The 19,050-nt window shown below is 35.9% G+C and overlaps 1 protein-coding gene across 1 annotated transcript in view; it reads right to left on the minus strand.

Moving 5' to 3' along the window:
- CGNL1 (cingulin-like 1) overlaps positions 1-16,490 on the minus strand; it is a 42,457-nt gene extending 25,967 nt beyond the window's left edge. The window contains 7 exon segments of the mRNA XM_010021272.1: positions 8,624-8,836; positions 10,717-10,852; positions 11,400-11,548; positions 12,271-12,356; positions 13,312-13,451; positions 14,315-14,409; positions 14,907-16,490. Of these exon segments, the coding sequence (XP_010019574.1) occupies positions 8,624-8,836; positions 10,717-10,852; positions 11,400-11,548; positions 12,271-12,356; positions 13,312-13,451; positions 14,315-14,409; positions 14,907-16,490 (2,403 nt within the window).
- Positions 16,491-19,050: the final 2,560 nt, after the last annotated feature.

Genomic DNA, 19,050 nt, shown 5'->3' on the forward strand with positions numbered 1-19,050 from the left:
GTTGCAGCAGAAATGAGCAAGGCAGAAAGAGGATAGTTTCACAGCTAAGGTGCCCAAATACAGCTCTAGAGAATCTGGAGTCTATTATTGCCTCTGCCAAAGAGCTCCAGAGTCGAGTCACTCAACCAAAACTTTCCAGAGGGGATCAATAACTGCATGCTCTGTAATTTCCTTGGTGCTTGATTTGAGACACTAGGGTTTGGCTTCCAAACTCTTAAGTGCACAGTTGCAAATGAAGTCAGCAAAAACTGTATCCTGAATATATCGAGGACTATATAAAGGTTAACATTATGTTAACCTCGTCACCTCTGAACATGCACAATAGATCCCTTTGACAGTAACCTGTCTGCCTTTTACTTTCCTATACTTAATATGGGGAATGTTACTCATGAGCTTGCAGCTATGCTGAGAAAAACAACTAAAGTTTGTGAAATAATCAATGTAATTCTTTATTCACAAGAAGTTTTTAATAGTACGTACTCAGTACAGGAACAGGACCAAAGTCTGAAAAACACTGATCAGAGATATATTCTAACATTGTGTTTAAGTGAGTACAAAACTACTTTTAACTTGTAACAGATGAATGGGAAGAGGATGAGAAAATGCATGCACATGTATGTGTGTACTATTTGATTTGGTATGTACATCTGATTTATAAAGTTTTACCTACTGTAGGTCTGCTTATCTGACCCCATGTAGACACAGCTACAGCATTTAGTTTTCAGCTTTGGGCCAAAGGAAGTTACTCTCCATCAGGAAACTTCAGCAGCAAAATTCAATTCCCTACTTCTCATCCTGCTCCTTTCAGGTGTTTTGCCTAACAAAAAGCGAATTTAATAAAATTTGGGTTTGTGTCCTTGTATATAGTTGTATAATCCAAAAATAGTTTAAAATATATTAAAATTAGTCAAGGACAAGTCTAAATAAAGCAATAAATGTTGTTCCAACTCCTGTGTGACAGTAATCTTGGCAAAGCAAATACATTTATATACTATTCTGCTCTCAACTTTGATGCACACAGTAAACAGATTTAAAGAATTGCAGATGAAACTCAGTACAAAACGTATCAAAATCCTTCCCACCACTTATTATTGTGTAAACCCAAAGAAACTGGATGGAACACACAAACCGGGTCCTTGAGATGCAAACGAAATATTCTACTTCAACCTGAATACAGTAAAAAAACTCTTGGACAGGAATGCAGAAAATGTTCTGTGGCTCCACACCTTTTTTTTTTACCACACCCTCAACACTGGCAAAGACATGAGAGTGGTTGTGTAACTGATTATTAGAAAAATGGTTCTGGCCGACTTCAGTGTTTCAGCTACTGAAATTCTCTTTTGTCAGTGACTGCACAGAATGGGACTTTCAGAGTCCTTTTACAAAATACAGGAAGGGGTAAAGTGAGGGGAAGCTAAGAATCTCCTTCACAGCTTATTAAAATTGTTACATTTTGGCTAGATTCAAAGTTTATTAGGCACAACTCAGAAAATTTTTCAAAAAACCTTTACATTTCCCTTTAGAATCAAGTAAAACTGAGTTCAACCAATTAACTGTTCCTTAACTGCCGTACTTGACATACAAATCTAAAGAATAAATCTCCATTCAAAATGAGCTACAGCACAAACAGAAGCTTTTTTAATAGAAGTAACAGACTTTCAAATATTCTTTCCATATATATACTTGTGGAATCAAAGTAAATGACAATAATCTTCCAAAACCTTCTGGGAAAAAAAAAAAAGGAGTGGTATGGCTGCTCACTTCATTCCGTTCCTGGTATGGAACATTTAATATCAAGGAAGATACTGTCTGCTGAAACCAGCTCTAAATTCTCCTAAGCCACCTATTTAGGGTGATGCTGGACTAGTTGTTTAACTTCTTGAGCTACATGTAAAAAGTTTCATGTGGCTTCAGGGATTCAGATCTACCCAGCTCCCCTTAGATGACCCTGAGGGGTCAGCAGTAATGGAAATATCAAATCCCTTTCTATTGTCTTTTCCTCTTCCTTTTTTATATATAAACAAATCCAGACTAACTAAAACAACCAGGCATTGATTTCCGTATGCAACATGCAGGTGATTACCAAAGAAAGAAAAAAACCAAACCCAACCTACACCCAAAGACTGACACCGAAGGAAAAAAAAGACAAATACAATGAGTCTCAACATAGGGGCAGCCCTTTAATTGTAATCCTTATTAGCTCTTCAGTGAAGACAGCTTCTGAAACCAGTATTATATAGGTATAGTCATCTAGTTTATAAAGCTCATGAATGCAAATAACAGGTTTATTTCTGTTTGTACTCTCTTTGTAGTTCCAGCATTTCTCCCCAGTGTGTACCTTTAGGCAATTCTTCTAATTTCAGACACCGTTTCTTAAATCAGTTGAAGTCCTGGGATGAATAACACTGTAACACTGCATAGCATGGATAAAAAATGTAATAAAAAATAGCTCTAAAAAAGGAATGAGAAAACTCCTTGAAAGCAAGACAGCGACAGAGTGTTAGGCTACCAACCCCACAAGACTTTCCCTCTCCGTCCCAAAAAAAACCCCCAAGCTTCTGGAAAAGAGACTAAACAACTTTACTTTCTGCTTTTCCACCTTACACTGATTATATTAATTCCTCCCATCATCCCAAAATGAGGCCTAGCCTACTTAAACACACAGCTACGCCTTTGGAAGTTAACTATTATTAGTTACCTATTAAAAGGGTCAATGTGTTTTCATGTCTCAGTGAGGTACACTGCAACCTAGTTGAATTCTCAGCTGTACGTCAAGAGATTATTCAGTAAGCAACTGCACAAATTTACGAACAAGTGAGACTGCCTTTCCTTCCACTGCAGCTAGAGCCATTCTATTAACTGGTTAAAAATTATTCTCTTGTGACTGTTCAGAGGCAAGACCTGTTCTCCTGCAAGGCCGTTTTCACTGATCGAAACAGTATCATGTCCTTAATGTTATCTCCAAAACTATTCTGGGTTTTAATTTATGAGATATGATGAAAGATTTAAATGTCTACATTTTAAAATTGAGAATGCACCTCCCTTTTCTTCTTTTTCTTTTTCCCCAGTATAAGCATGCCCCAATATTCATTTACACAGTTACAAAATCCACAACCAGGAAAGTATTAACACATCTCAACTAGTAGCTATACCAAAGTCATATTATCCTCCTAGCTATGTAACATGACATACTCAGACCAGCTTATACTAACAGTATTTTCAAGGTCAGAAGTTGTTGCAAATACTACAGTAAAATATTAACTAGTTCTGTGTTCACATTGTACCCTACTGCATGGACTCACACAGTCTAGCACTTCACACACATACACAAATACATACTTTCATAGCACAAACCACCCAAACATACAGATATTGTCATCTGCTGTTAGCATTAGAGATCCTCCTGGTGGTATTAAAGAAGTATCTTACTGCCCTGGCTCTTGCCAACTTTCAGAAAACAACAAACAAAAAACCCCACAACCCCAACCCCCCTTCTCAACGCAGCCTAACTGAAACAGTCCTGGCTGAATGAGGTTCACAACTGTCAAATGAGAAAGCAGACTTTATGTTTTGTTTAGATGTGGTCCAATCCAACTCAAACAGAACTCTGCATGGCAGTTTTGCTAAGAGGCTTTCCTGACTCTACATACAGTACAAAACCCACTCAGTTGTAATTTCATGGTACTGTCTGCATCCAAACACACATCCCCACTAAATAAAAGGAGAAGTAAATTGCATGGAAATGAAAGACCAGAGGAGCTGGAACTTGAAAAGCCTGCTTTAGCACTAAAGGCAAAGTCACCAAGTTACATCTTCAGTGCACTTAAGAGGCATGTTCATTATTCTTGCTGACAACGCAGCTAATGTTCCATAATTTGTTTGGTATTTAATAGGTGCTTAAAAACATTCATGATACTATTATCAAATTAATTCCTTTCCTTGCACAGAACAGACACTTCAGAAAAAAAACAATCAAATCTGTCTCCTAGATTTTCCACACACAATTCTAAAATACATGTTTCCAATAATGGTGCCTTTTTAAGGAGTGCCTGCAGCCTTCCTTCCACCACCACACTTCTGTCTGTTCACCCTCCCTTTCTTTCCCCTGCTCCATCTGTGTTTGTAGAACCACAGTAGAAATCAATCAAACACATACCCAGTGTTTAGAGGAATGGTAAGGGAGAGCAGAAAATGAAAGCAGGGTGGGGGTGAGGAGTATGTCATGAAAGAGGGGACATTGACTTGGACCAGACACTCCACTATTCTTGGACTCCGTATACAGTTTAGATCAGTTGCCAACTGGCTTCTACCATTGAAACAAAGAAAAAGTGTTACTTCAATATGGTAAAGGCTGCCTCGGGCAAGCAAAGAAAGAAACACCAGTGGCATCTGAAATCCTGGTTCATCTTCTCTAAATCTTTTCCAGTTGTTGCGTACCTTGTTTGAGATGAATGGACTAGACTGAGACACAGCATTCAGGATGCAGATTAAGATGAGTTAGGGATGTATGTATGCAAGGGCATAATGATATTCTTAGGCCCAAGCAATTCCTATCATATAATTTGTTTCTTTTACGAGATGATGTTTTTATAGAGCTATTTATTATAACCCCAGAATTTCATCTTATTAGTTGAGATCCTATTGGGTTTTTCCATATATACAGTATGTTTGTCTATCCCTTTACATACCAGAGTGTCTCTGTGATGTTCCACAACCAGTTATGTCTTCACTTTACTCTGAGTGACTTAAGTAACCGCTGTTCAGTGTTTGTAGAGCATTACTTCAAAACAGGTTCGCACAATATACTAAATGTAGTTATGTTTCATTTTACATTTAAACTATACATGCCAAGCCGTTTCTGAAGAAAGGCACACAGTTTATATCAATATCATCTACAGTGCTTAAGCTAATTTTTGTTAAGCTTCTGCTTTATATGGGAAATTATTATTAGCTTTGAAGAAGAAATAGCATGTCATCAGGCTTGGTAGAAAAAGAATCAATATGCAACTTTCATTTCAAAGCTCTCTGCAGCTCTGTGCTAGACTCACCTAAATTCACAATCACTATATAAAGATGAGGAAAAACCAAAAACAAAACGAAAGCTGCTTCTCATCTACAATGCTCAAGATGTTATATTAGTTTCTTATTTTAAAGGAGTACACTTTTAGTTCATAACATATGCAGAAGGTAACCACTATCTTTTGCTGTTCCTATCACTTTCTCTGGTAAAAGTCCTTCTTCTCTTTAATTGTATCACGTCTTTACACATACATGTCAGTTAAAGCTCATATGACCACAAGCTTCACTGAATTCTTAAATGTGTTGATAAATATATCTGCTTCTAAACTCTGAATGTCTGTTTTATCATCTTGAGGACAAGGTCAGAAGCATGATGAACCCTGAATAAACCAGTTGAGGTCAGGCTTAGATAAGCCTCTTCACAATGTGATGATTAGAGCATTTTCTGAACAACATTTGTGCAACTGCTTCTCAGAACAGACACAAATTTGATAGCGCTGTGCAGACTGCAACTGCACTCCCCAGCTGATAAAATTTCAGTGGAATTTGAACAGTACTAGCTGCAGTTTGCTACAACCTCTTACCTACAGTATTACGTTCCAAAAGGTATTTCCAAATGTTACTGGAAATAAACAGTGGCACTTCATCTACAGTAACAGAGCACTCATAAGGTAAGCAGTACAATTCTGGCCTATTGTGCTGTTGGGTCAGATTAAATATACATTTTTGTACTATATTAAAGCCAGGAAAAGATTCATATTCATTACTGCTCTGGCATTTGCTGTTATGGAGAAATCCATGTTTAACTAGAAGGACATTAATTTTTTAATTATTAAATTAAAGGCAATTATTACACCACAGAAGTATGTTATGGAAAAGTAAAACTTTTACCATTGTTAAATGGAAACAGTCTGGTCTCAGTCTTGATAAAGAAGCAATGAAGTCAAAAATCAGTCATCAAGACCACAAGCATAAGACATAACACAAAAATGAATTAAAAACATAAAGTGCAGCAAAGAAAACATCTTAGTACCTGTGTCTTTATATAAAAATCTCTACAAAAACAAACAAAAAAACTAACTTACCACCACATCAGTGAGCATGAGAACAGAATCGCACATGACAAATAACCCTGCTCTATTCTTTTATCAGATAACCTTGTTTATGTTTCTAACATGATTTCAAAACAGATCTACGTGACACAGACTAAATGCACGGTACATTACTTGTCAACCTAACTGATGTCTCCAGCAGATGAAAAATTCTGTTGATTTAACACAAAAATTACTTCCTTTCTCCCTGCAAAAAACTTCATTTTGGCCTAAGAGATATTACAAAACACCCTTATTCAGTGTACCAATTTGGATGATATAGAAGTGACATAAGAACTAACAACCTTGTACATACAGACTCTGATACTCCCTGCTCTATCAAACCACTATTACAGCATTTACACACCTGTTTTCCCCATTAAATACACCAGAATGGCAGCTTCAATTGTATAAAACATGAATTTCACATACACTGTTAGGTATTCCAGATTAATTATAAGATCAATAATTAATATCATAAGTAAGATCACAGCAGATTACTCATCTAATTCCCCCGATTACATTTCCCCGATAGATGATACATCAAACTCAACAACTAATCTCAGCCAGTAGGCTAGAGGTAATGCTGGCCTTTAAGAAATCATTAAGGGTACTAATACCAGTGAGATTAAAAACAAATAAAGAAGAAACTTCCAATTAAGCATGACATAAGTTTTACTTAAAATAAAACCAACAAAAATCACTTAAGTAATAGCGGAAGAGAAGACCCAGTGCTTAGAGCAACATTAATTAATTAAATTTCACTTTTGAACATCTTATTAAATTTACTATTAGATAGACTATGCAAGTAAATAAATGCTATTTATAACTATCTCTATGCCACAGCAACCCAGTCATAGAGCCATTTCCCAGACTGTTATTGTTATGCCAAACAGACTACTCTTTCATTTCTTGTCAGTTGTAATTACAGTTCCGTAATTGAAATACAGTAAATTACCATGCAGTAACTTTGAAAGATGGTTCACTGAGGTTAAGCTGTCACTACAATTACTGTATAATAAAAAAAAATGATAATTTACGTGTTCTACTTCTCTCAAAGAAAAAAATCAATTCAGTTCAAGCAGCTCAGATGAGTCAAATACCTTCATGATGATGTAAACAAAGAGAAACAACACATTTATCAAAGCCAAACAATCTCAAGCAGAAGTCCCAGGCTGTATATACAACTTGGTGAATTAAAAACCGTTCTAACCATTGAAGAAAATCTTAAAAACAGTCCTTCAAAAGAATACCCTTTATCAGAATTTAGTCATACAGTATCTACCCAGCATCTTCCAGATATGCTCCTATTGGTTCATAAAGCATATAAAGCTTTGGATGTATCATTCAAGTTTCAAGCTTAATTTTAATTCAGTTCTACATTATGGTTTTGGCCACAAGCAGTAGGATAACTGCAACTCAACTAACACCAATGACATGTAGGTAAAAGACAGAAATTAGTACAGACATTTCTAAGCATAAAACTGGGCCTATAATTTTGACTTACATTGCTCAAGCACAGTTTGCCTGTAGAAACTTTCTCAAATACTGGCAGAAATAAAATGAGGGACAGATACAAATAACTGCCACTGTAAAAATAATGCTCAAAATCTTAGGAGAACTGACCCCTTACAAAAAACACTTTCAATGAATTCCTAGCTGCTGTCTTCACAAAGATAACTTCACACAGGACAGCTTTTGGAAAACAGTAACAGATAATGTACTTCCAAAAACTGTTGCTATTCTCACCCTCACAAAGACCACATGCTGATGCTGGAAGAGGTAATTCCTTCAGTTCCATTTTCCTTCTGTCTTCTTCCAGACACCCAATCCCTGTTGTTTCCCTTGAGCTGGCACTCATTTGACCATTCAGTAAATAGGGTAAGCTCAATAAATTAAAAGGGAAAAGGAACACACACACAAAAAACCCCACCCACCGAACACCACCACCACAAAAAAAAACCCCCAACCAAAACCAAAGCAAACACCTCACCAAAAAATGAAACCACCACACAAGCAGAACCAAACAAAAACCCCATCACATAGTAGTAAGTGGTTGAAGGGACAAGACGGGACAACGTAACCAGAGAACAGGACGCAACATAAGGAGCTGAAGGTAAGACTAGTGGGCTGCAGACAACTGAAGAGAACTGCTAGAAGCTGTAATTTCAACAGCATCACCAGCAAAGCACACTGGTGCTCTTGAGGGCATCCTCAAGATTTCAATGATTCCATTTAACCCAAGACAAGCAAATGGTCCTCTGTACTATTCTCTCTCAAAGTTTGCAATGAAGCAACCATAGTAAATAACAACTCAAAGGGCCACAACTTTGGCAAGCTGTGACAAGCAATTAAAACATTACATATGTGCATGAAACAAAACTTATTCTCAGCAGCTAAGCATCTCCCAGCCCAAATCTTTATTTATTTTGCTACAATCTGAAAGCATCTATTATGACATCTGTGAGAGGGATGACTTTCCCCTGTAGAAATTAATTGTAATCAATTTTCACCTCTGTTGCTTTCTCCAGGCTCTGCTGTAAATCGAGCAATTCTTTATCATGTTGTTCTTTAAGTTTATCCATCTCCATGTCATGGCTAGATACTTCTTCTTTTAGTGCTCCTTTTAAAGCTGTAAGCTCTCTCTCTCTCTTTCTCAAAATCTCTTCTTGTTGATCTTTCGCTATTAATACTTCTTCCAGATCCTGCTTCATTTGCATCAGCTCCTAAATAACAAAATTAAACACAATTGCATGAGAAATAGCCCCAGTGGATGTTCTGTTTGTGTTTCAGAGAAGGAAAGCAGGCAAGATCCCCAAAGCCAACTCTTTTTTTGTGTGACTTTTAGACTAAGCTAAAAATTTTCTAAACCCTAATATTATCAGAAGTATACCATATGTTTTATATAGTGGCTCAACATATCTGATGCTGCAAAACTATGAAAATATTTTGATGGTGTATTTTGCTGTCTGTAAATAAAGTAGGATTCAAACTAAGGTTGCAATTTAATAATACCCTTAGTCCTACCTTCTGTAGCAAAGAAGTAGGTAAGAACAAAGAAAAACCCTTTTTTACCCACACTGCAAGAGAAGTGAACCCAGTTTTAATTCCTTTTTGTCTTTTCTGCTGGAAAGAATAAAGAAAGTTGCTTCTAGAAGTGTTGAAGACAAAACAAATGCTTCCCAACTGAGCCCATGCCTTTGCACCTTGCCACCATGTTCACCCTAGAAGTCATTTCTCCTCTCCAAATTGCTGGGAAGGAACTGGGTAGTCAGTGAATCCACATAATAAATATACACATGCAGGTATATAAACACAGAATAAGATAACAGCAACAACTGAAAATGTACACCTTCAAGAATTACCTAATTTGGTATTTCTCAAGTTGTGAATAATTGCACTGTCAAAAATAATGTAAACTTCCCCTGCACTGGATCAGGATCAGTACATCTAAACTATTCCTGACGTGCATCATTTATTCTGTCCTTAAAAGCCTGCAATGAATAGCACTGCCCCAGATTGCCATGTTCCACAGTTTATTATCTATACTGATAGAAAATGTTTTCCAGTACTTATTCTAAATCTCTGCAGCTAAGTCTCTCATCCCCAAACACAGAAAAATTGACTGCTATTTCTTTTACAGCAACATTATAAGATGTGCTTTTGACTCTTCCCTCACTCCTCCATTCAGATTAAAGTCCTTCTTCATAGGCAATGTTTTTCAGCACTATCATCATCATTCCAGGTATTCCTCTACCTGTGTACAACTTCCAACTACAGTAATCAAATCTCATCTACACAAAACAAGGTAGTTATTCTACTCAGCATATCTTGCATATTAACATCACTAGTATTCCTGAGATCAGTTGTGGTTTTACTCTCTGGTTTGCATTTTATCAGTTAGCTTCTAATTCTTAAGCTAGTTCTCTGCACTGGTATTAAGTTAATTGTTTCAGTACTACAAAGTATCAAGATAATTCTGAATTCTAACCTTCCTTTCGAACCATTATGCACTGATACTCTTACACACCCTTATCAACAAGTTCAATAGCAACATATTTCATCATCAGTAAATTAATATAACCAGGGATACAACCAATCACTCTTTCACAGGTGACAGAAAACCCGTAACTCTCTTGTTCATCTCCAGACTCTCTCTCTTCTCCCCCTGGTTCCACTAATAGCGTCAACTATTTAGAGACTACTTTGGTGATTTCTTTTAATTTCTTAGTTGAATCTTAACTAGCCTTGCTAATATGTACACCTTCTTTAAACTGATCTTCCCTGTTCTGACCCATAAAACCTACCTAATTGTTAAAACTGACCAAGATGATCATCTCTGAATAGTGAATAACTCAGCTGTTCCTTAATCATTATGTTATTTGTTCTCCTATTCTATAAAATTATCGTACTTACACATTGTATTCCTTTTAGTGTTAATACAGTCATTATAACATGCTTTCTTAGGTCACCTAATAATGGTATATTGTTTTGAATTGGCAGAATGGGAAAAAACACGACATGTACTTCTTCTACCTGTATCTTAATTCCCAATTTTTAGGCAATTTTGATTTTTTCATCCTACTTCTGGTACTTTATAACTAACCTCAATCAGAACCTCTTTCTCCCCTTCATCAGTATGTTTTGCGTTATCCAGTTCATCATGCATCTCAGAGAGCTGGTCTTGAAGATCTCTGATCTCAGTCTGGTGTTGTTCCTGCTCCATCTTCACTTGAAAAAGCCTCATCAGAAAAAAGCAAACAGAATTGCTTAATATGTAGAAATTACAAACAGAAATTAAAAATTTGTAGAAATTAGAAATAACTAATTTGTTGGTTTGAGTACTAAAAAGATAAAAGTATGTATTCCCATGTTCCTCACAAAGAAATGGGATATAATGAGGCAGAAAAATGAAATGTCAGAGGGGTAAAAATGAGAACTCTTAAGTAGATATGTAAGTGGAAAGTTGTATTTTATTTTAAACCTGGTGCTATATTCTTGATTAAAGCATCAAGTGTTTCTGTATTTTAAAGACTTGAACTATATATTATGACCATGAAATACTAAAAGGAATTCACCCTGAGAGGAAGACTACAAATTTAGCAATCTTTCTCTTCCTTTCAGACGTTCTAAAAACAAGCCTCTTTTAAAGAGTAGAAACATTTTCGACAATAACAAACATCACTGTCAGATTCCATTAACATATCCTAAAGACACAGGTATTTTTAATCTAAAAGGTTTAAGAAAAAGCACAAATTCCAGTGAATAACTTTTCTAGAATTAACTCACTCCTCTAGGTTCTGCCTGAGTTCCTTCTCGCTTTCTTCCAGCTGTTTTTTTAAGGCTTCTTTTTCACACACACTTTCATCAAGTCGCAGCTGAAGATCTTTCAGACTTGCTTGTGTGGCATTTCTCTCTTCTTTGGAATTCTGCTGATTCTGAATTTTGTACACCAAAAGTTAAGCAAGATAATAGACTAAGCATAAATAAAGGCTCTTGTTTATTGTATGAAATAAGCCATTGCAAGATTTTGATATTTTTCACTTGTAAAAGTGCTAATAACCTATGAATATTAAAAGCTTGGAACATTTATTAGCACACACAAAGCATTGCTTTTCGATTTTTATTAGAAATGTGAGAAGTGAAGTCTCCTCAGTACTATCTCATCAGTTCCAAGTATACTGGTTCTTATTACAGGGTTAACATGCAAACCGAAAGAAGCCAAACTGTTTTTCTCGTGTCTTCAGAGCATAGCTGTACTTCATTACTTCAAATTCAGCACTGCAAAAATAATGCTGTAATTAACAAACAGCAGCTACATAAGTAATACAGTGTGTCTCTCACTCCAAGTCTGTCTTGCTACAGTCAAAAGGTTAACATTTACCTGTTCAGATACATAAGAAATTTAATGTGCATGTGCCTAACATTTTTATTCACTTCCCCAAACTCCTTTTCAAACACTAAGAAAGAGATTTCTCAAGAAAAGAGTAACCATGCTATGAGCAACTACATTTAAAATTAAAAGTCTTCTGTAAAAGCACAGGTATCTGGATTACAAGGAATATGAAGCAAAAAAGAAAGATACAGCTGGTTGATCAGGTGTCACTTACAAAAGTACATGTGAAGTAGTCAAGACCTTTATAAGAACAAAGTGCCATACCCTAATTTCTAGATCCAATTTTTTTTCTAATTCTTCCACTTTCCTTTCAAGTGCTGCTTTTTGTTCCACCAATGCTTTTACTTCAGCTGAAGAATCCGAAACCTACAATTAAATAGACATGTTTATTCCCACAAAGCCAAGATGTTCTTTGACAATTGTTCTTTTTAAATCTAAAGTAAAGCTACAAGCCAGGCTAATAAAGTGTAGCATCAACTGCCTGAGCTCACCAATGACTTTTCATACGGGTCAAGCCAAGCTGAGATTTTCAAAGGAACCATGATTTGATTTTCATAAAACTTCTTGGTAATTGCTCAAGGGATGTTGCAAATAATAAAGAAAACACACAATCCTGAAGAAAAATTCAAATTAGGCAACATGAATTAAGTCACAAGGACTTGTGGCTAAATTTGACTGAGATACCACCAATTACACGAAACAGCCATCAAAGGGGTTCACACGCAAATGTCAAGACAGAATTTCAAACACTGTTTTTTAGTAATTTCTTAAGATGTGTTTTATATTTTCATTTTGACTGATTATAGCCCAGGATAAAATAATCATCAACTAGGCATTCTTTCACTTCGTTTTAGAACTGCAAAAACAGTTCACCATGCAGCAGGAAACAAAAATTCTTCAGTAGGCAGATTGTCAAATGCCATTAATGTAATATGGCTTTTGAACAATATCTTAAATTACTGCTTTTCTAAATTGCAAATTAAAACACTCAGGTATCTGTTTATAATCACTATAATGAGAAGATACTTCACCATTATTTTTTAAAGTTATGTATGTTAAGTTTTTTCTTTGATTCAACAACCTTTGATGTTCATGTTAAGTTTGCATCTCTCCTTCTAAAATGTAGAAGCTCTCAAAGTAGATTCCTTTACATTATTTAGTTGTTACCAAACAGATTTCCCATAAGTCACCTCAGTGCCTGATCAAAATTAAGCTATGTTACTGAGAATACTACAGTAATACCCTGTGCCAGAAGAATAGTCTAAGCCAGTGAGGGGATTCAAATTTTTTAAGCCCTGTTTGAACACGCACCACTATTAAACAAGCCAAAACAACTTCAAAAATTGTTTACCTGTGTCTTTCCAGCAGCTCTTGACTTTAAAGTCTGAATTTTCTCAAAAACCAAGTTGACTTTCCTCTTTGTCGCATCATCATTATCGGCACTTCTAAAACACAGACAATAAAAGCAATGATATGATCAAAGGTCCTATTTTTTTAATATTGGAACAAATTCAGAGTGTCCAAACTATGTAAAATCACCACCATAAAAAAAAAATATCTAATATGAACCTGTCAGAAATCATCTTAGCTATGATTTCATTAAACACTTTAAACAGAGGCTGTTAAAAATTTATATTCACTGAGCTCTTTAATTGTAACTCTCTTACACAAAATTATAGCTGTGGAAAGACAGGTATTTGGCGTGTATATTATACAAACATACTGAAATTAGAAGTAATTAGGATTGGGTTTTTCGAGTTCTGACTACTGCACCATAAAATACACTTCAGCAGCTCCCAGAACCTGCTACACGAGGAATGCAAAAAAAATTTACGTACATTGTGTATATTTAAATTCATTTCTCTTTCCTTCATCTTTCAATAAGTTATCATTAGGAAACACCAAGTAAAAGAGCTACAGGTAGACAAAGGATTAAACGTACATCAACAAAAGACCTTCTCTCAAAACTTTAAGAGGTAACAAATCTTTCATCGTTTAAAAAATCCACAAGCTTAAACTCCCATGCAGTATGATTTGAATTCTTCCTGAATCTCCATATCGTACGCAGTTTAACTCAAAAAGTATTTAAAAGTCCAAACATATTCTAATTCATAAATTTTAGGTACACCTTATCAAATCCTCTACGATACCTTATGTAAGTCCTGATTGCCTGGGTATTTTGAGATCCTATGCCTTGAAGGATACAGAATAAAGAAAAAATTCTAGCTTTGATTTTAGTTTCACATTTTAAATGTAACAGAAAATAATATTGAGAAAACACAGACTCTCCAAAACTACGTTTACTAACCCTTCCTTAAGGTAATTGTAAAGTATCTGTTTAGCAGTCTCTTCATTCGTTTGCTGTGCAAGATCTTGCTGGCCTTTTAAGAGGTCAGGAGTTGCCTAAAATGACAAGACAAAATGTCAAAAAATATAATCCTTCGAGGGTTGTAAATACAACCTCTGCAACTGTAGTCCTCCATTCTAGTCTATTATGAAAACATTTTGTACTGTGGACCCAAGTTCATAAAGATCCACTGGAGTTTTGGCCTGCTGCAATAAAAAGCATACTCCACACCAAAAGAAAGAAAACATAATTTTGCATTCTTGTTTTGTGCATTTATGTTTAAGAATCATCACAACATCATTTGCAACAATTTCCTTTGGTCCCACCATCTTCCTTCACCCAAAAATGAGTATGCTGTTTTACAAACCATGTTTTCTATAACTGCAGATAAAGGAGCAATTTTTGTGTTTATACTTCTCCAGAACAATCCCATTTGGAAATATTGTGTGATGGGTGTTTGTTCTAATGAAGAGCAGAAAAATATGCATTTAACAGTATGAAAATTTTAGTATGTTAGAGTGCAAAACAGAGCTTAGAGTAAATTCAAATTTACCTGTATATTAGGGACAGACGAAAATGTTTTTACAGAAATCTTCTTGGCTCCTGAATCAGGTGGAATTGTGATTCGGTTTGGTAACAATAAAGTAGAAGTTACTGTTCTAACTTCCTCTCTTGTATTCTGTCCTGGGAGTGTAGACGACCCGAACATCAAGCTCTCAGTATCAGCTCCATTTTTTTTATGGTGTTGCAAAGAATTGGAACTGCTATTCTGAGTGTCTTTATCAGGCATTTGCAGTTTTCCAATACTTCGAGCAGAAACCTTCATCTCTTTGGAAGGTGACTTTTCATCTCTGGATAACTGCTTGTGAAGGCAAACTTTAGACGGTCCCAGCAAGTGCTCAGTTGACTTACCCAAGCTTTTACTGAATTCACCTAAATAATCTGAATTTACATCAGGCCCTAATGACAAGGCACTATCAACGCTTCTTGATCTTTTACGATCATCTGGATGAATTCTATTCCTTTTTCCTGACCTACCTCTTCTGTGAGGATCCACTTTCTTATCAAACTTTTCAATCAGCTGATCTACTCCTGGAAGTGAACCAGTATCAATATCACGACCAGTTCCAGGCAAAAATGGGATATATCTTCTATTTTCATGCCGATTAACATTGTCTGCATAGATGGCATACTCTTGGTCATCAAGTAAAAATCTGTATAAGGAATTTGCAGAAGTGGGAGTGGCTGATGAGGACGATGATCTTCGTGAGTCATCCAATACTGGTCCAGCTGAATCTTGTCTGCGGAAGGGAAGAACATCTGGTCTAGGTTTTCTTTTCTCTGGATAAGCAGTGGGACTAACACATGGAGATCCTCCCGCAGACGAAAATGACTCTGAAACACATACTTCATTGGAGCTGATGGTGCTACTAGGACAATCCAACAGCTGCTTATTTTGATCTTCTGTTTCTACTGACCTGCTCAAATGTATTTTTTTTGAATTAGCTTTGGGCGGCTCTGCAAGATATGTATTTGCCTTCTGTAGGGACACTACTTTAGATGAGGAAATCCAAGGTTTTGCATCAGTTTTTTCATCTGCAAAAGATTTAGATTTACTGCACACAGAAGACTGGTAATTATCCAAGTTCAGGTTATTTTTTTCAGGATCATAAGGCTGTAAAAGTTCAGGATGTCTTTGAAAGTTTAACAAATTTGAGGATTTCATTGTTCCACCTTTAAATTCTGATATTCCATTTTCCTTTTCATCCAGATTGGTTATCTTTAGGCTTTTAAGCACACAGGGTTGTATTTGCTGTGTTCCAGGAAAGACAGCGTAGTCACTGTTTTTGTCCTCCAACCTAAAAGCAGTATTGGAGTCTGTGGCTGGCTTGCTTGCAGTCTGAGAAATGACCTCCTGTTCTTTTCCAGGAGAAGGATTTTCTGACAAACATCCTTCTGTATTGTTTAGTACTATGTAAGGATGTCCATCAATTCCTTGGACTCTAATACTGACACCATAAGACCCCGTCCTGGAATTTTGTGCATTTCTGTTTTTTTGAGTTTCCTCACTTGTGAGTTCAAGAGCAACTTCATAGTCCTGCTGCACGTGCTTAAAACCAGCAAAATATGGCTCCATGATTACCAGAGGATTATAGCTGAAGAGAAATTACAAAAATGTCATTGTTCAAAACACTTCAGATGATTTCATTAATTATTTTATTCCATTATTCAGTGTAACTATGAAGACTTAACAGTAATACGCAGATAAATCAATATACAAGCTATACAAAGCCTGAAGCAAATACACTGTGATACAAATGTCTAACTGACTGATTCTGGATCAGTGTAAAGTTATTTTGTGATTATAAATGGTAAGAAATAACAAGTTAAGATTACCTACACAGAGTTGGTGCTAGTTGCTTTGGAATCAGATTACTTCAAATATAAGCAATTCTAGTGCATTTTTTTTTTGAGTCAAAGCAGCTTTTATTTTGGGTATCTCCACTGTATTTACTGAAAGACTATACGCTTCACAAAACAATGATCGTTTTATAGCCAGCAATTATTAACAGCTATATTAACATTTAAACATAAGACCAGGAGAACGAAACACAACCAGGCAGTTTCAGGTTATGAATTTTAGGCAACTAAAGCACTGCAAGGAAGGTCAATATCCTCATGCCTTTGAGCTGCACTTTTGCATATCTGGTTTTCAACATTTGTTTCTCAAGACATCTGAAAATAAACATTTTCATTTATTATCTCATTATCATCCACAAGAATAAAAACTTTCCTACAGACTAACAATTCCCCCAATTGTGGGCTTGTTCCAGAAAACACCAGTTGCTATTTTAAAACAGATACTTTGCAGAGCAACACAAATGGAAAAATACTGCTAGTATTTCAAAGGCTGATAGTACCTTTTCCAGATTCAACAGGAATGCTAAATCCAGCCTACATGTGCCAAAACTATTCCTGTTCTAGAAAACACGAAATTAAACCCTTCCTGCACTTCTAATGTTAAATGCCATTCTTTCTTTCTGCAAGAGCTGGCTTGGTGCATAGTTTTACTTTACTGTCTGTTGCATATTATGTGCTGACTGTCTAGTGGCAGAGGCAATGCAGTGACTGTCAGAACTGCGTCTATAAAAGGATGAAACACAACACTCTGATGCAAAACCTGGAGGGAATAAACTTTTGAACTGAGCTGGAGAGTTGACTAACCACTGAAGCCTGACAAAACCAAGATCATTAAATGGTGTTGAATAATCATTGAAAGGAAACAGAAAGAACAAGATGTCTCATGGAAAAACAAACCTCTGCAGCCAGTTTCACTCTCCTGTGTATCTCAGCATGAACTATCTCCCTCAGATATTCTAACCAACAGCAGAATTATCATTTCTTCGTGACAGTGATTTAAAAAGTTTGGCTTACCTTCAAAGTCTTCCTCAGATATGAAAAGATTCAGCGAATTAGTTAAATTCACAGGTTACATTCACTTAGCAAATGGAAGTAAACAGATGCTATGAATTTGATCTCCATTTAAGACTTCCTGAGTAGGAAGAGAAACAGAACAAGAGAAAAGTGAAGATGAGCCAAGGACAGCTAAGGGAAATAGAAAAATGAATGAGCAACAGAAGGTAACAGCAAGTACCAATGTCCTTTATTATCTTGGCCCTCTGTTCTATTTCTCTTTTTTTTTTACCTTCTCTGAATACTCACAATATCTCACATTAATTATTCTGTTTCAGTGTATAAGCTGAGACAAAAAGGACAAAGGGAAAAACAACAGAAGTTGATTCTAATCACCCAGAGTCAATGAAAAGATCTCTATTGCTTTAGTGGGGTTTTGACCAGGACACAGAAATCAGCTCTGAGCTGCTCTGATGGTGGCTGAGAAAGCAAAGGAGGGAAAAGACAGACCACAGCACAGAGCTGTAACAGAATATTCACTGAAGGGACCCGACCACACTAATCTAATGAATGGTTGCTGGAGGTAGGAAAGAAACCAGGCTCTCCACTCTGTTCTTCGAACTGTTGAGTGGGTCCAGCTACATTCAATTGCTCTTTGTTTGCTCAAGGCAACAAAAAGGAAGTTTTTTTAAAAGTTCAAAAGTTGTTTTCAAATACGTAAGCCTTTTGAAGCTTTTTATGCTTTCCACTTTTAATTACTGTCATACAATGGTTGATTTGAAGTTACTGCTACTGGTATGTAATAATTAAAAATAAATTATTACTTTTAGCAAAATAAAAATTATAAAATAAAGTTTATCAGACTTCTAAAAAAAATCTGCATGAGTGTCTAGGGAAAAAGTGTTAACAAGACATGACTTTGCAACTGAGAATTACTAACAAAGAGACTTCAACCCGCCCATGAAAAAAAAGCAGTAACGTTCTGTGTCTTCTAAAAAGTCTCAATGTTTTCAGAAAATACAAATGATTCAGAACTCTAACTTTATAAAAGGAAATCTAGTTTGCAGAATACAGTCTGCTGATACTATACTAAGTTGAAAACACCCATGGCATATTTGCATGTGACCATGCAAGTGAAAAACCCCCATGATTTATACATAGCTGGTAGCATACATCTGCAGCAGATGAATACATGAACGCTTTTAAAAAGGGTCTCCACTTAGTGATTCCAGAAATATCTGAAATATCAGAAATACCAACAATAAATTTAGACAATTTACACA

This window comes from Nestor notabilis, unplaced genomic scaffold (genome assembly GCF_000696875.1).
Source record: "Nestor notabilis isolate BGI_N333 unplaced genomic scaffold, ASM69687v1 scaffold3009, whole genome shotgun sequence".
In the NCBI taxonomy this organism is placed as follows: domain Eukaryota; kingdom Metazoa; phylum Chordata; class Aves; order Psittaciformes; family Psittacidae; genus Nestor; species Nestor notabilis.